This window comes from Vombatus ursinus, unplaced genomic scaffold (genome assembly GCF_900497805.2).
Source record: "Vombatus ursinus unplaced genomic scaffold, bare-nosed wombat genome assembly UNPS02014799.1, whole genome shotgun sequence".
NCBI lineage: Eukaryota > Metazoa > Chordata > Mammalia > Diprotodontia > Vombatidae > Vombatus > Vombatus ursinus.
Genome location: NW_020954577.1, coordinates 19,001,685 through 19,020,099, shown reverse-complemented (window position 1 = coordinate 19,020,099; position 18,415 = coordinate 19,001,685). Strand labels below are relative to the sequence as shown.

At 48.2% G+C, this 18,415-nt stretch overlaps 1 protein-coding gene across 1 annotated transcript in view; it reads right to left on the bottom strand.

Annotated features, from left to right (window-relative positions):
* Positions 1–18,415, bottom strand: part of THSD7A (thrombospondin type 1 domain containing 7A) — a 331,233-nt gene that overhangs the window by 63,601 nt on the left and 249,217 nt on the right. Inside the window, exons 9-12 of the mRNA XM_027872006.1 lie at positions 16,104–16,338; positions 10,713–10,828; positions 2,462–2,594; positions 707–810 (exon numbers count right to left, since the gene is read on the bottom strand). Of these exons, the coding sequence (XP_027727807.1) occupies positions 707–810; positions 2,462–2,594; positions 10,713–10,828; positions 16,104–16,338 (588 nt within the window). The remainder of the gene's footprint in view (positions 1–706; positions 811–2,461; positions 2,595–10,712; positions 10,829–16,103; positions 16,339–18,415) is intronic.

The following is an 18,415-nucleotide window of genomic DNA, read 5'->3' as shown; positions in this document are numbered from 1 at the left end:
CGGACACAGGCTGTGTGGCACTGGCAAGCTACTTCCCGCGCTTCAGGCAGCTGTTTAAGACTCCGAGTCACGGAGACGCTGCCAATCTGCTGTGGCAGAGGGAGACCACGCCCACCTTTCCCTCCCACTGTTGAAATAACCAGTCTGGATCACCCACACCTGTGACGGGCTCCAGGCCATAGAACGCAGGTTCGGAGGGCAATTCACCCCCCGAGTCAGGACTTCCTGCCCTGCTCCGCTGACCGCATCCCTCTAGGAGAGGCAATGGTAGGCGGTCACCCAGCCAAAGGGTAACCCACGGAGAAATGCGGGGAGCGCCAGCAGAGGTGGCTAAGGGTGGCGCTTGGCTCCGCCGGGAAGCCGTTTGCAGACGGACTGGGGTGGTACAACCTAGCAGAAGCATCCGTGAACATGTTGCCCTGAAAACACAAGAACCCCAGCCGAGCACCTCGTCCACCGCACAAAGGCTGCCCTCCAAAGCTGGCGTGCGATGCCTGGGGGATGTGAAGGCAGCCATAGTCCATTCTAGGAGCCTCCGTGGACGAAGGCAGCGACTGCCCTCCCGCCCTTGTGCCCCGGGGTTCCGTCTGCTGCCCAACTAGCGGGTTCACCCTCTCTCCTCCCGTCCCCCTCCCCACCTCCAGCCTGTTCGGCCCATTACTGGCATGAACAGCAGGAGCTTCCCTCCAGAACCTGGGGCTCCTACCTCTGGCCTGCAGACCCGCTCCGCAGGTCTCCTGGGTGCCGGGGCTGTCCTGCCTCACCGACCACGGCGCCAGCTGGCACCGGCGCCATTTGTGAGTCTTCCACCTGAAAGAAGTGCAGAGCTGATTAAGGTCTTTGGGGTACATGGAGACGCGTGGTCATGCCAGTAGACTTAAGGCTTCCTGAACTCCTCACGTGAGCTGGGACCAATCTGTTAATGCTGATTCTTTTGTTCTGACTGTAATTTAGGGCTTGAGGGTGGTATTCAAAGTAGCAAGAGTAGAAGTGGGAGCCCGCCCTGGTACCCAGCAAATAGCCGCTTCCTTGGCATGTTCTAGTGGGTACTCCTTTCATATACAGGCTGGGCTAGAGGCTGCCTTTGGACTCTTAGGTTCTAGAATCCTGTGAATCCCTGCTACCAGGAATCAGTCCTGGAATCACTGGAAGGCCTGAGGAAGGAGAAGATGATGATGAAAGAGCAACCATCTCCACTCTGCGTTTTAAAATCCAGCTCTGTCTATGGGAGTAACACGGTAGCCTTGGCACATCCCATAGGGCAACCCTGCATTGATAACTGTTTCCTGACCTCTTAATGCTCTTGAAGTGAGAATTCTCTATTGAATGACCCCCATTGACCCAGAGTTTCAGTAACCTCAAGTAGCCCGAGCCCGAGCGAGGCAGAACAGACCTCTCCCTGGACCCATTGAGACCCATGGGCCTCAATTCTGCTGGTGAGAGCTCCGGCGTCTACGAGAAGCCAATGTTCTCTTGGGCCAGGAGGGGGATCCTCCACTGGGACCCTGACGGTTAAACTTCAAGCCTTCTTGAAGACCAAGACTCTCATAGCCTGATCTAATTTTCTGTGATTCTCATACAAGGGAAAGAAGAGGCCCTGGGGGGAATGGATAAAGCTCCAGACCTGGGGGCAGCGGACCTTGGTCGGTGACCCAGATCTAACACACACTAGCTTTGCCAGCCTGCGCAAGTCCGTTGGCACCCCTGAGCCTCGGTTTTCTCCCTGTAAAGTGGCAGTAACTGTACTTGCACAGTGTGCGGTTATGGGTAGAGCACTGGACTTGGTATCAGGCAGATCTGAGTTCAAATCCTGACTCAGACACTTGCTAACTGGTATAGGGTGAGAGTAAGAAGCACAGGCTGCTGAGGATCAGGTGAGAAAAATGGGGCTAAGATGCTTTGCAAGTCCTAATTCACACCTCCTGGGGTTGCTTCATCTGACATTCCACGGTGCGTTTGCACCACCTATCCATGTACTTGCAATGCCCCACCCCCCATTTCTGTCTCTCAGAATTCTTTTTCTTCAGGGCTTGCTCAGGGGCTCCTCCTTCTTGAAGCCCTCTCTGATTGCCTCCAGCTATGAGGGAGCTCTCCCTGCCCCAATGTTCCCAGAGTCTTTGGTTTCCATAATTCCTTTGCCCCCTGGCACTGCAGTCTTCCTCATGCCTGTGGATGCAGGTTAGAGCCCCTAGAACCATCCGAGCTCCTTGAGCACAGGGGCCAGTTAAAGGCTGAGGGTCGTGCTCCGCCCAGAGCAGGCATTTAGCAAACCTCCTTGGCTAGACTTGGCAGCCTTCCAAAAGCCTGAGGCATCTGGGAATTCAAGGCATTAGACCATCTGCTTATGACATTGTTGGGCTGGGAGTGGGAAGCCTAGCTGTCCAAAGCAAAAAAGCTGGGGAAAAGGGGGCCGAGGGAGTTGGGGAGGGGGGAGATACCGACTCTGTGACCCCAGCCTCACCTGAAGCTGTGGCAGACCTGGGAGGCCGCGCACTCCCTTTCCTCATACATCGCCTCCAGGCAGTCTCGGCCTCCATTGGCAGGCAGCTGAATGATAACCCGGTTCCGGGATTGCTTCTTCACTGTGGCGTCCCCTGAAAAGAGTCCAAGGAGGGAATGGTTTTCGCCTCCCGATTTCTGCACCGAGCCGGGAGGCTGACAATCAGGCCCATGTGAATGTCTCGAACCTCCTTGGGGGGAATCGTCAAGATTTCTGTCTTGGGAAAAATGCCTGAATGAGGGATAAGCTAGCATGGGAACAAGGCGAGGCCAGTGGAGGCGATGCCTTTATCATTTCCAGAAGCCTCTGAAAGCATTCCTGCTCACGAGAACCTGGGGGCCCTTGCGTCCAGGCATGCTCGCTCACAGGCAGGGAATGGGCCTGTCTTCAGGACAAAGGCAAGAGGGATAAGTGAGCGGGTCCCTGGACAGAGAAGGGGATGATGGCCTTTCCTCCTGGCCAACGAAGAACTGATCCTGGGATGGGTCTTGTTTGATTAGGGGTTTTTAAATGATTGGTGAGAGGGGGTGAAATGCACAGATAGGTAGACAGTGCTAAAGCATTAGGGGAGTCAAAGCCTGGGGTAGGAAGCGAACCGCCAAACAGTGAATGACTTCTGGTCCCAACACAGCCACAAAAGAGTGAGGTGGCCTTGGACAAGTCCCTCCCCTAACTGAGCCTCACTTTCCTCATCTGTGGATTTAAGGGCGCCCCGCTGAAGATCTGAACTTTAGATCCAGAAAGTATTTTAGAGAAATCATTGATTCTAACCCCTATTATACAGATGAGGAAACTGAGACCCACACAGAGTAAGTAAAGTAGACAAGGTCCCAAGGTGGGACTAGATGCTTTCTTGCTTTCTTTCTTTTTCTTTCTTTCTTTCCTTCTTTCTTTCTTTCTTTCTTTCTTTCTTTCTTTCTTTCTTTCTTTCTTTCTTTCTTTCTTTCTTTCCTTTTCTTTCTTTCTTTCTTTTTTCTCTCTCTCAATACATACATATATGTGTGTATATACATATTATATATTTGGTGGGATGGGGTCTAGGCTTATGATGCTAGAGAATTCTTATCATGGAAACCTTCCTCCACCAATGTAATCAGCAACTTTGATATGTTTCATGGTCCTGGAGATTTGCCTGGGAATAGTAGGAGACTAACTGACTTGTCTCTGACCGCATAGCCAGTCCGTATCTGAGGCAGAATTAGAATTCTGGTCTTCCCGAGTCCAAGGCTGGCCCTCTGGCCCTCTCTCCCATGCACTGTGATGCCTCTCAGGCTCTCCATGCACTTGGAGGCACATAGACCCCGATGCTTCCGACTGCAGAGAGAGACCTTTGCCTAAGTGTCAGATAGAAGCATCGGCCTCACCCTCGGGAGCTTTCAGACTGAGAGTGAGCCCAGCGAAGTCTTGCTGGAAAGCGTGGATGAGGTAGGAAGTCCCCTCCCGAGTCAGCAGCCGACCCTGTGCCCTGCCTGGCACTGGGGTCGCTTTCCTAGGGACATCTCACCCACTGGGGCGACTGGCGGATCTTATTAACACAGCATCTTCTTCTGGAGGATCCCCACGGTCCCACCTGCCACATGGGACACGTAGCCCTAGTCCGTCATGTATAACAAGGCTGCAAACCAGGCTTAAAAGTGACATTTTATTTCCTGGTAACTCACTTAATTTGAAATATGTACCAAGTAAATTATTCTAGTCATTTACCATTGATGGTAAACAGGCCGCACACTGTGGTACTTGAGTCATGGTATAAAGATCAGGATGGGGTGCAGTGAAATCAAACACCACAGCTCTGCGGCAGAAGATATTTAGGGGATTTTTTGGAGCCACAAGGTTTTTATCACCAATAAATTTATAGTTAGGTGGCACGATGGATAGAATACTGACCCAAGAATCAGGAAGGCCTGAGTTCAAATTCAGCCTCAGATGTTTACCAGCTGTGTGACCATAAACAGTTCATTTAACTTCTGTTTGCCTCAGTTTCCTCAACTGTAAAATAATAGCACCTGCCTCCTGGGAATTTGTGAGGATCAAATGAGATAATATTTGTCAAAGCCTTGGCACAGTGCCTGGGACATAGAAGATGCTAGGTAAATACTCATTCTCTGCCCTGAGGGCTTCCCCTGATGTGGGGAATGCCCTCGGCCGGCTCAGCCTCCATCGAAAGTTCAGAGGCCCCTTGCGGAGGAGGAGTCTAGACATCTTTGACTGACCCATTCCTGACTTTGAATTCACGATTCCCTTAATGCTTGTTGGAGGAAGAGAAGAATGAATTTTGGATTAGTTTAGGACCTCCTAGGATTGAGAGCTGGGGGGGATCTTACAGAAAATCTGCTATATTTCTTTTCGCCAGACTGCGTCCCAGGAGGAGCAGTGACTTGCCTAGGGTCACTTGGCTAGTCAAGGACGGTGCTGACCTCTGACCTCAGATGGAGCGCCATTCCTGCCATCCCACCCTTATCCTAGAGCTGTCCTCTAGTTATCTCATCTATTTATGTCTTGGCTCTTTCTCTCTCCCTAAATGTGATACTTGGAATGAGGAACACAACGTGTCCCTCCTTCCCTCAGCACCAGCCACACAGAGTGACCGCAGGGAAGCAGCTCACAGCTGGTCAAGGTCAAGGAGAGAACTTCCCGCTGTCCACTGTCTGAGGCTGGCCACCTGCATGAGGCAGTGACTTGTCCCTTGGAGGGGACTTGCTATCAGATCAGCCATAGCTGTACCGCTTGCGGTACTCCAATTCTCTGCAGCGAGAGAGCAAAGATTCCATGGGGAAGAATGTAGGGGGTCGGTGGAGAGACTCACAGAGTGAGGGAGAGCTGACACAAATCCTGCCTCACGGTTTGCTAGATGTTTGACCCCGGGGAAGTTACTTAACTCTCTCTGCATCAGTGTCGTCATCTGTAAAGTGGGGATAATAACAGCACCCACCATCCAGAGGCCACGTGAGATTATTCATGTAAAATACTTTGCAAACCTTAATCTGCTAAGTAAATGTTATTATTGTTATAGATTATGCCAGGAACCTGACCCAGGGCATGGTCAGGCCTGAGGTGACAAGTGGCCTCGTGTTTTCTGAGCTCGCTCTCTCTCTTTTTCTCTCTCTCCTCTTTCTGTCTTTCTCTCTCTGTCTCTCTGTGTCTGTCTCTTTCTCTGTGTGTCTGTCTGTCTCTCTCTCTGTCTCTCTCTGTCTCTGTTTCTTTCTCCGTCTCCCCCCTCCCTGTGCACCCTCATAGCCCTGCTCTGGCTGTGGGCATGACTCCCCTCTCCTCTCTTTCTGCTGCTCAGGCTGGAAGGCCCACCTGGCAGGACACAGGAGACAGGAGACAGTCCAATTCTATCCTCCTTACAAGGATGTTTTTGTGTCTTGTGTCTTTTTGTTTTTGTTTTTTTTTTTGTGGGGGGAGGAGGGAAGCCAGTGCTGAAGCAAACCACTGATTCCATGGCATGGGGGGGCTCCTAGGGAGTGAACACCCCCAAGCACATTGGCTGCATCTGCTCTGCTGCTCCAAGTCTAGGGGTGTAGCTGGGCTCCTGAGAGCCTGACGCGTGCCTAGGACCCACAGTCCGTAGGTGCCCGAGGCAGAACCTGAACCTGGATCTTACTGAGGTGGAGGCAGGCTCAGCTGCCTCTGTCTGAGATGGAGGCTGGCTGGCCTTGGACCCAGGTCTTCCTGGGTTCTTTCTATATTTTTCAGATGGTTCTCTTTAGAATGATAGCCTTGATTTATAGAAATCATTTGGTTGGTTTGTACCCAGTGAGTGAGAAATGTCTCTCCAGGTCCACACTGTTACTAGTGCTCATAAACATCTCCTCTCCTCTCTCTAATAAAGCTCTGCTTGGCGGCAGGGGTTTGGAGGGACAGAGCAGACACCCCCACAAACATCCCTCCCAGCCCTTTAGAGAAGATGGGCAGCTAATCTAAGCTTAACCCCGGATGGAGGGATGTGCATCAGGGCGGCAGCTTTCTCCTCTGATGCCACGTAGGGACAATTGAGGTGTATGAAGGATTTCTATCTGGAAAAAAAATTTCTATCTATCCAAATTTTTGGGCACTATCCCTGGGCTCACAGCCTGCTCTTCAAAACCCTCCCTGTCCAGTGTATGGCTTTACTACTGCGGGTTTCCCAAGGCCCATCTCGGGAGGCTGAGAGCCCCTCCCAAGGGACAGGGGCCGCTCCCACCAGAACCTGCTTTCTTCCATTCTCTGATGAGGTCCTATGTAATGGCTCTTCTCTCAGCGGCTGAAAGGGAAGGAGGCCTGCTCCTCATTTTAATAGGTCCGCAACTCCAGACAGCACTTAACAAATTTGGAATTACCTGCAAAATCTAATTAGAAAGAAACAACCTGTCCCCACATTAATTTTCTGCTACTATTATCTCTCCTAGGACACCAAATTTCAGTTAGCATTTTTAATTGTGGGTTGCCCTCAAAGTAATTTCCCAGGAATATAAATTATTCACACTCCATACCCAGTAATGAGAAAACTTTCTCTAGGCCAGGACTGGGTCTTGCTCCCAAGAAAATGACAGTTTCTACCATCATCCCCAGATCCAGTCAACCCCCTCACTGGTCTGCAGACTCCTGCCTTAGGTAAGCAGAAGAGTGGCCCGTTGGCTCATGGCCAGGCTGCTCCTGAGTCCTTCTCGGGGTCCTCAGCCTCCAGCCCTTGCTGGTCACAGGGTCAAAGATTCAGAGTTGAGAGCGGCCTTAAATATCACCTGGATCAACTCTTCTCTTTTGCCAATGAGGAGACTGAGGCCCGGGGAGAAGAAGGGATGTCCCCACGGTCAGCCAGGTAGTGTCAGGAGGGGACTGAGGTTCTGGTTGTCCCCGTGTCCTGGACCAAGCCGCCTGATCCTTTCCTCAGAGAGGACTGGATAGAACCAAGGGTGAAATGCCCAAAGAAGGAAATTAAAAAGAATGAGCTGCCAATCACCAGGACATTTCCCATAGACTAGGAAGTACCATTAGGAGATTTGTCATCTTGAAGAGCATTGGACCTGGAGTCAGAAAGGCCCGAGTTCAAATCCAACCTCAGACTCTTACCAGCTGTGTGATCTTGGGCAAGTCATTGAAACTCTATTTGCCCCACTTTTCTCATCTGTAAAATGGGGATAATAAGAACACCAACCTCTCAGGGCTGTTGTGAGGATCTGATATGTTCACATTTGTTAAAAACAAAAACAAACCAAACCTTGGTCCTGCACCTGGCCCACAATAGGTGCTCTATAAAGGCTCATCCCCCCCATCTTATTGTTAGGTACAAACACTATATGTATTGTGCCCCAGAGACCTCAAGGGCTCTATAAGCTGTCATCATTATTTACCTGGTTCTAGAATTCCATAGCCAGAGGGAACCTTAGAAGTCATTCTATTCCAAATTCCTCATTTCACAGTTGAGCAAACTGAGGCTCAGACAAGGAAGGTGACTGGTCCAGGGTCACACAGAAAGTGATCGGCGGAGCTGGGGCTAAGAGTTGGGTCCTGGACTTTGGGGCCTGCACCACCTTCACCTGTCCAGTCCTCAGTCCTTGGGTGTGCGTGTCCTTCAGAATTCTTGATCTGTTCCTTCTACTTTGGGCGCTGGTGCGCAGTGCAATTTTCTTTTGCTCCCTCCCCCAATTAAACTGAAATTAATATCAAATGACTTCCTATCAGTGGCCTTTATTAAGCACCAAGGATCAAATGACATTTGAAGGCATCTGTACCTCATGTAACAAGCTCAGTCTTTGTAAGAATAAGTGACAGTGACCAATCACCAATTACCAGGGGCATAAGCACACAGCTCATTACCGACTTCAGCTAGAAGGAAGGAATGTTCAGAAGGTTTAAAGAGAGAAAAAAGCCCAAGACGAAACATGTGAAAAAGAGGCTGAGCATTTGCTCTCACATTGTGTCACTGTCCTTCATGTCTTCCTCTCACGCCTCGTGTCCTGGAGCTGATCTGGGCTCTGGGAGGCCCCGCTGCTATCCCAACGCTGTTGAGGGGCTTAGTGTGTGTCCAGGGAAGGACAGTGTCTGCTGTCTGAGGACCAGCCTCATTTGAGGCAGAGAGTTAGGATATAATCAGAAGCTGTCTCTATGGTGTGAAATATCATCTGGTCCCAGCAATTCACAAAAAGTATCTTCCTCAGAGGGGAGGGGGCTACAGTTTGCCCCAGGGAAGAGAAGGCACCCACTGGGGAAATTGTGGGACTATTGAAATGATTACTTATGTGCAATGCACCAAGACATGGACACTTTATAATAGTTTTAAGAGCACAATGGGGGTCAGGAATAGATATGTTAGGACTTTTGGGATGAATTGCATAGTTTTGCTATTTTAAGGTTTCATTTGTCCTTAAAAGTTAAAAAAAAGTTCCCAAGAGAACTTCTTGGACGAGACCGCATTGGATCAAATAACCAACGTACATCATATTACAGATTTCCTACTAAGTATGAAAGCCTTTGGATACGTTTGATGCTAACTGCAAAGATTATTCTGTTGCTGTGACTGGGAACTCTAGCTCTAGGTTGGTGAGTCCTGAAATGAGCCTGGTTCCTGGGGAATGAGGAGTGTCACCTTTGACAGCAAACAGATACTTTTGGGGAAGGGGCTAACAGAGGGATTGAAGCCAACCCTGCCTTCTCTCCCAATCCCTCAAAGGATCATGCTGGAGGGGGGACAGGACCTCAGAAATAATCCAGCCCAGCTCTTTGATTTTACAAAGGAGGAAACTGAGGTCTACGACCACAAAGGATAGCTCATTCAGCTCTTTCTGTGGCATCAGTCAAGTCACTGAAGGTTCAGAGAAAATTAGAGAGGAAGGGGCCTGGAAGAACAGCTTTGCCCAGGGTCACATAGGCATTAGAACCAGTTCCTTTGCATCCAAAGGCAGTGCCCATTCCCCCGTCCAGCTGTTTTCTCATTGGCCATCTTCATAGAGCCATACTCCTCTGGAAGGAACTGTTCCGTGATGCTGTGCCCCAAAGTTTTGGCTTCTCAAGGACAGTGGCCTTTCAGTAACTGGGCTGGTTCTACTCTCCTCTATGCAGCTGGAAACATGGGCCTGCAGCTCTGACCAGCTGTTTGGGCTAGGAGTCGGTGACGTGATTTGGAAACCTCCTGCATACCCAGGATGACTGAAGTCCTGGGAATAGATGGCAGCACCAAGAAAGGTTGGGGGAAAGAAGAGAAGACAGCCATGGCAACATTGGGGGGATACCCACATCTCAGGGAGAGGAAGATGAAGAGGAGGCAGAAAAAAGAGACAGAGGTACAGCCAGAGAGGTAGAACTCTGAATGTGCATGTCACAGGAAGCAAAGGGGAGAAAGTGCAAAGGATGTGTGTGTGTGTGTGTGTGTGTGTGTGTTTGTGTGTGTCCTGAGTGCCAAACATGGCAGAGACATTAAACAAGGTGAGGACATTGGATAGGCTACTGCACTGGTAATGGGAGTAGTTTTCTTTTTGTGTAGAAGGACAATGACAAATACAACAAAATTCCCAGCCTCTTGTCCAGTTCTCCCTAGCACCACATCTTTTTGTGTGTGTGTGTGTGTGAGGCAATTGGGGTTAAGTGACTTGCCCAGGGTCACACAGCACCATATCTTTCTTTAAGGCTGGTTGGAAGTTGAGGAATAATGGCTGCCATTTTGATGTTTCTAAAGCCTGGTAATATAATGTCTCACTTTATCCTCAACAATCTGTGAGATAGATGTTATTATACCCATTTTATAGATGAAGAAACCAAGACTGAGGGGAGAATAAGTGACTTGCCAAAGGTCACAGAGTTAGTAAGTTAGCAAGGCAAAATTTGAACCTGTCTTACTGACTCAAAGTCCACCCTCCATCTGACACACCACCCAGGAGAACAAGCTTTCCTCCTCCTCCCTGGGTCCTCAGCATTGCTGCCAGGGACAGATATGGAAGACTACATTTGCCCCTTTGAGTCATCTCTCACTGATCAACAAATCTACCATAATTATATCTGTGACATCTCCATTTTGATTCGCACCCCTAAAACAAACACAGAAACAAGTCACCACATGGCGTTGTGTATCTGGGCTCTTGTTTTAGAAGTCCAGACCTTTGTCCTTCTCTAGGAGACATCCTTTTGCATTCTTACCCTCCTATAGCCTGAACTCTTCTAGAGTCTGCTGTGGGGAGGGGAAAGCCCTTGAATCCAACCCAGAGTCCTTTCTCCATCAGCCCATTCCCACTGATACCTTCTTTGCAGGTGGAGGGGCACGGCGTCCAGTCACTATACGGGGTTACGATGCAGTCCCTTCTACAAGGAAGCAGACACGGCCTCACCGTTTCAGGTCGAAGGTTCTCAGGACATCTAGGGATAGAAAGACAAAGGTCAGAGCTTAGATAATCACAGTAATAGTGATACTAATAATGATAATATCTGGCCAACAGTTACTTAGGGATTGTATCAGCATCTTGCCTTTCTAGATCTTTAGAATTTGTAAAGGGCTCTACATATGCTGCTTCCTTTGATCTTTTAAGAACATTGGGGTTCTAGCTTTTAAACCTACTCAGATCAAGAACACCCCTCCCTCCCATGAGAATCATACAATGAAATGAGAGCTTCTGAAAAGGCCCCAGTCTAGATTGCCAACATGGATGGGATCACAGGCTCTCGAGCTGGTAGGAACCTTGTAGGCTCAATAGTCCAAAGCACTCATGTTATAGATGAGGAAGATCAGGCTCCAAAGGGAGAAGGGAGTGCCTTGGCTGAGGTCACATGGGCAGGAAGTAGTAAGTGCAAGATTCAACCTAGGTCCCCTGACCCCAAATCCTTTCCCCTCTTTCCATTACTCCATGGTGGCTTCCTTCTATACCGCACTGCCATCATGCTGATGCCATAGTTTTTATTTGATTGCACATAACCATCGAACAGCCAGACCAATCCACTTCTTTCCCACCTCTGATACTGTGATCACATTTATGACCATTGAGGCTTTGAGTGTCTGATTTTGGAGGCAACAACATGGTGTCCACTTGGCATATACACATAGGAATCAGAGCCCTGGCACGAGAGGAAGTGGAGGCTTGCTGTGGTGGAAAGAGGATGGGTGGAGAAATCTAAAGAGTTCTGGGTTCTAATCTTGCCTGGTAAGAGCTAGTGAACCAGCTGTATGATGGGGAAGCTGCTCCACCATTTACTGTGTATGAGACTCTCAGATTTCCCCTAAACAGGTGGCCTTCTAGAATGGAGTTGATCTTCCCTTAAATCACTTAGCACAGGCCAGCAAACGTCTAGAGAAATGGAGTAAGGCGGTGAAACACTTCATGAAACTAACAATTATCCACAATTCCAAACTTTCAAGCCCCCTTAAAGAAGGTCATGTGTGTTTCTTATATGCCAGAGGATGAGATGGAAACTTTTGGAACCAATGTGACCATTTTATGGGTCTTGAGATGTTTTTAAGCTCCCGTCGTAACTCAAGGATAAGCTTGAATTTATTCTAATTGCTATGCCTATTCAAGGGCACAAGTACAAAATGGAATCAGATAAGGATCATGGAAGTTAATCTTTTCTATTAGCACTGAGACCATAAATCTCTAAGGAGGCCCATTTGGCTGCTGAGATTAGGCTTAGAAACAGGAAACACGAGGGGTCCACTTATTCCATTGAAAATAGAGAATTATACTGCATTTAAGTAGGGCTTATTCTCAGACCCCATTCTTTCTGGGGTGCTTTTAATGATATATAGACCAGAAAAGCCCTGGGGAGTCATGTTTTCTGTAAGCTTTAACCTTGATAAAAGTTCTTAGGAATCTACAGGGACACAGATTTGCAATTTTTTTTTCTAAAATAGAAACTCCATAAATGTAGTTCTCATGAAGCGTTCCTAAAGCATTGGTCTGGCCATGCCATTCCCCTGTCCAACAAGCTTCTTCAGCAACTTCCTGTTGTCTCTAGGGTAAAACACCCATTCGTCCATGAGGCTTTTAAAGCCCGTTCACGATCTGGCTCCAGTCTTTCTTTTCAGTCTTTAGAACTCATGTTACACCCCCCACGCTCTGGCCAAATGGACGGATTTGCTGTTCCCTCAACAGGACATTACACCTCCCATCTGTGTCTTTGTTGTTATTCAGTTACTTCAGTCATGTCTCATTCTTACTGACCCCGTCTGGGGTTTTCTTGGCAGAGACACTGGAGGGGTTTGCCATTTCCTTCTCCAGCTCTTTTTACAGATGAGGAAACCGAGGCAAACAGGGTGAAGTGACTTGCCCAGAGTCACACAGCTGGTAAGTGTCTGAGGCCAGATTTGAACCCAGGAAGATGAAGCTTCCTGACTCCAGCCCTGGCGCTCTATGCAGCTGCCCCTGTGCTTTTGCACAGACCCTTCAATATTGGATGGGCTCCTTCCTCGTCTCTACTTCCTGCCATCTGCTCAATGACTCCCTCCTTAAGAGACCTTTTCTGACCTTCCCAGTGCTTCATCCTTCCTTGAGATGACTTTGTATTTCCCTACCTGGGTACATGCTGCTCCTCCCAGCAGAATACGTATTCCCTGAATATAGGGTCTGCTGCTTTTCTGCCCTTGAATACCATTGCCCTGCTCAGTGTCCAGGGCAGGTGGCTTCATGAATCCCTGTTGGACTGAATGAATCAGTGAGTGCCCAGAGCCGTCCCCTTGTGGAGACAACACCCCTAACCCCACAGTGACCTGAGGACACACCTCTTGGGATCCTGGGTCCTGGAAATGGTAATTAAGCCAGCTCTGGGCTCCTCCAGAGAGGGGAACGTTTTCATCAACATGCCCCTTTTTTCTCTTTTATGCTCTTTGTATTTAGTAGCTTCAACTTAAATCCAGGAATTGATCCCCTGCCCCTTCCCCCATCTTATTCAAGGTCAAATTAGCCAGAAGAGAGAGGAGAGGCATGAATTCTGTTATCAGGAGGGCAGACGAGCCCGATACCATTGATCTGTCCACCCAGCAGTGAGCTGCTTTGTTAAGTGGAGTTAAAACAAGGTTTCTGCTTACACATTTGTGTCAAGTGCCTGGATTGTACAAAATTATTCTGGGCATGTCACATGACATTTCAGAAGGCAATATCCCTGTTTTTTGAAGTCTTTGTGTTTGCTTCCAAATGGAAGCAACCTTTTCTCCAGAATTCGAAGGGCAAAGAACATCTATTGGGTTTAGCAGATCCATACAGGCAACCAGGGGCTTGGATAAAAAATCTAAGGGTAAACCACTGTGAACTGTTTGGTTCAAAGGGTATTTACAATGAATATGAAACTGGATTATTGTGAGGGTCCCCCAGAGCATTATTCTGATTGAATAGCCTGAGGGAGGTTAATCCTCCACCTTTCCTCCCAAATCCAGACTGTGCATGATTTTCTTGTCTTCTACTTTAAGCCAAAGTCTGGAGGACTGGAAATGTTTGCAGCAGTCCTGGAGGCAGGTAAAAACAGGACTTGGGAGCACATGGCCTGCAAAGTTCTTGGTTCCTGGAGGGAAGGTGCCTTGGTGAGAAATCCGGTGTGGGGCACAGAACATGTTCATCTCTGGGATGGCTAAAATCTGAGAGTGAGACTCTAGTCCAAGAGTCTTCTTGTATCTAATTTTGTTGCTGTTCCATAGAATGTCCTTTGGACTGGGTTTAGTGGAGAGACGGTTGGGCTTGGGGCCAAGAGACCCGGCTTCAGATCCTGAATCTAGCATGCAATAGCGGTGTGATCTTGTACAATGATAACAACAAATCTACTATACAAACAGGTCTGCAAAGGAGAGTGGTCTTTACGGACCACTAGACACTACATAAATGTGGACTCATTATGATTTCAGCTTTACCTCTTTCATCATTGTCTGTATTTATGTCAGGCTTTCACATGACTGGTCACCTGATAAGCACATAAGCAGCTTTCTACCTGAGCCCACCCCACTGGAGATCACATGGTCTTGACATCCTTCCTCATCTGGCGTGGACACAAGTCCCCACCGAGCCTCTTGCTAGGACTGAGGGAAATACTTTCCCCCAGGAGCCCTTCCTTCCCAGGTCCTGAGTCTTTTCAACAGCTGTGACAGTTAGTATTATTATGATTATCATTTATTGTTATTAGCTATTACTCGAGACCTCTTAGGTCCTCAGTTTCCTCCTCTGCAGTATCAAGAGTTATCCCTAGATGGAAGCTGAGGCCCCTTCCGGCACGAGATTGAGGACCCTCTCTATGGCTTAAGAGGAAGTGCAGAAGCATCCTTGTCTTTGGCCCCTTTCCCTCCGGAACTCCCAGGCTCCCTACGAAGTCAATTCCTTTTTGTTGCAATTCCAAGAAAGCCCAAGTTTATGAGCAGGAAATGACTTTTGTGCCACAAGGAGAATGAATTTGACATTACTGGCAACTAAAAGATATCAAAGCCAGCCCCAGAACTACACAGTTTGCCATGATATATTTGCTGTGACTCAAATATCTCAGTGGAATTTGATTTATAAAGATTTAGATCTCAAATTTAAGAACAGAATGGCAGGTGGAGATTCAGCCAGAATAGGGTTTATCTCCTACAGGGCATTTTTAGACATTTCCTTTAGAGACTGATTAGTTTCACTGAGCTTTATCAGGTTTTGTATCTAATTGGCAGAAAGTAAAAAGGAGTGCCTGACAACGGGCCCCCTCCCTCCCTGGTTTAGCCCGAGTATGTCCAGGTCTAGCCTCCTGCAAATGAGCTCACTTTGTCATGGGAGGGATTTAGAGTCACCCCCAAACCCACACACACTTTGACTTGTCCAGGACCTTGCTGGAGATGGCTCTTGTTAGTTTTGAGTGTGAAGCTGAGCATTTACATCTTGGAAATCAGAAACCTACAAGTCAGGGCTTGATTTATGATTTGTCCATCGTCTAGACTGGAGAAAGTGAGGCAGGAAATGTTAATGATGCAGATTAAATTGAAAAGGGTGAACTAACTTTTTTTGGTTGTTAAGCATTTGCCAGCAAACGCCTGGGTCACCCTCTCCCTCAATGAGTTCTCTCTGTCTCTGTCTTTCTCTCACTCTCTAGCTCTCTCTTCTCTCACTCTGTCTGTCTGTGTCTCTGTATGTCTGTCTGTCTGTCTCTTCTCTCCTCTCTATGTCTCTGTCTCTGTCTGTGTCTCTCTGTCTGTTTCTGTCTGTCTGCCTCTCTCATCTCTGAGAGATGGTTTACTCATTTAACCCTGGGGAGAGGTAATAAGCTTGGACTCAGCATCCTGGATATTGCTTCCTTGCAAGGAGGACTGAAGGACATTTCAGAAAGCTGCAACCTCCCTTCTAGCCCACGTGGCTGCCTAACCCCAGCAGCACGTTGTGATCATCATGAAGGAGGCATGACTAAAGTCTGTCTTGTGCTTCAGAGCAGCCTTTCAGAAGATGGATGCACTTCTCTAAAGGTGGGGGGTAGGGGCTGGAAGGGGAGTTTCTCTTCTGTAATTTGGGAATCTGGCTCCAGAAATCCAGAGCTACTGGTGCCTCATCCATCATCATCACTCAGACCAGCTGCCCCCTGGCAGGAAGCAGACCTGGCTGGCACTGACCCACCCATCTTGCCCAGAGAGGATAACCTCAGCAGTGTCTCTGCTGCTACCTGGGCCGTTTCCTGCTGGATTCCAGGCAGGAATCCTTACTTTTTAGGTCCTACTTGGCCCACGTTGACTCGTACGCAGATGACTTTCCTTGTCTGCATGCCCACAGAGCATGTGGCCTCCCCATTCCAAGCTGCAGAAGTGTTGAAGGAGGAGACAGAGCTGTCCTCAATGCATGGGCCCCAAGGGCCTGTTTGCCAGTGGTAAACGGTGCATGGATGCTCGTTGCAGCTGCGTGTCTCCTGGAGGGCACTGTGGTTCGGACATGGAGTGCCGCCTGGAATGATGAGGCACATATTAGAATGAGGATCACAAGGGCAGCTAGGTGGCGCAATGGATAGAGCACCAGCCCCGGATTCAGGAGGACCTGAGTTCAAATCTGGCCTCAGACACATAACACATAACAGTTGTGTGACCTTGGGCAAGTCACTTAACCCCATTGCCTAACTCCCCCCAAAAATAGAATGAGGATCACAGGCCCAGCTTATCCAGCTCAACTCAACAAGCATTTATTCCACACTTAATACATGCCAGGTTCTGTGCTAGGCACTGGATACAAGGATACAAGGACAAAAAATAATAATAGCTCACACTGATATTGCTCCTACTATGTGCCAGGCACTGTGCTAAGCACTTTACAAAGATTATTTCATTTGATCCTCACAACAACCCTGGGAGGCAGATGCAGTTTTTATTGTTATCCCCATTTTACAGGTGGGAAAACTGAGGCTCCTAAAGGTAGGTTGATGAATTTCCTGATGCTGAGATTACTGAGAGCATGGTGGAGTTGTAAGGAGTGCAGCAGAGGGAAATGAAGAGGCTGGCCAGCCTGCTAGCTCTTCTCCATCCGTGGCATCCTACCCAGGCACAGAATCCCTACAGCTTCCTTGTCACCCCCTCCATGAGACCTTTCCTGATCACCTCTTCCATCCCTACTAGCCTTCTCTCACTTTTAAAATTGCTTTGTATATAGTTTATTTTTATTGACTTGGGTCCATATCACATACCACCCCCCTCCCTATTAGAATGGAAGGTCCTTGAGGACAGGGCAGCCAGGTGGCACAGTGGAGTTAAAATCTGGCCTCATATACTTACTAGCTGTGTGACTTGAGCAAGTCACTTAACCCTTGTTTGCATCAGTTTCCTCATCTGTAAAATTTGGTGCCTAGGAAGGAACAAAATATTCCTGAGATTGTCTGCCCAGGGCAGTGTATGGCAGGACTATTCCTTTTATTCTTTTGAGCCTGGCCACTAGATATCCCTTCATGTGGTCCAGATCACAGCAGCATTTTCAGCTGCAGTTTTGCATTTTAGACTCCTGCTGGGCTTATAGGCCCACCAGAACTCTAAGATCTTTATCAAATAAATGAGTGGCTAGCCATGCAGCAGCCACAGCCTCCCAATTGGAAGGATGTCAGCAGCCACATGGACCAGTCTGGACTGGAACAAAATCTATTTACCAAGAATGTCCCTGAGAAGTGGGCATCCAGCTTTCCCTTGAAGGCAATGAGAATGAGAAACTCACCAGCTCCCTGTGGAGCCCTGTGGACCTCCCCATTCCATCCCAGAAAACTCTCACTGTTAGGAAATTTTTTCTATAACACAAGTCTAATTTATTCATTGCTCATGGTACTATCCTGGAATGCTAAGCAGAACTGGTGTAATCTGTGTTTCATGTGGGGGTCCTCTAGATTCCTGAAGATGATTGCCCTATCACCCCTAAGTCTTAGCATCATAGATTTAGAGCTGGAAAGGAATTCAGAGGTGATCTAGTCCAACCTTCTGATTTTACAGATGAGGAAACAGAGCTCTAGGGATGATGGCAGCTGACTCTCTTTGCAAGGTCTTTTGTTTTCCCTTCAAGTGAAGAAACACAATATAGTAGATACACCACTGGCCTTGAAGGTGGAAGATCTGGCTGGACCTGGGTCCTGGCTCCATTATTCATCAGCTACATGACTTTCAGCAGAAGCGCATTAGATTCTGTGATCCTCATTCTCCACATTCATGAAGTGGAGATGCTACCACTCCCCTTCCAACTCATAGCGGTCATGTGAATCAAGGGAGATAACACAAGAGTTTTGTGACCAGGAAATATGACCAGAATGTGAGCTATTGCCTTGGCTCTCCATGTTTGTGCTTGGTAGTTGGGATAATCTTGACACATCCCAAGTGCTCTGACAAAAATGATACAGCAGCGGCAACAGATCCTTTAAATAGGAGCATTCTACTCTCTTGACTTTAGGACCATTGATTGTATCCATTCATGTCAGTGTTCACTTCCTGTGCATTGGGAGAAGAGAGCACACATCTGGTGGAGGGGAACATTATTAACAGCTGGCTGAGGAAGCTAT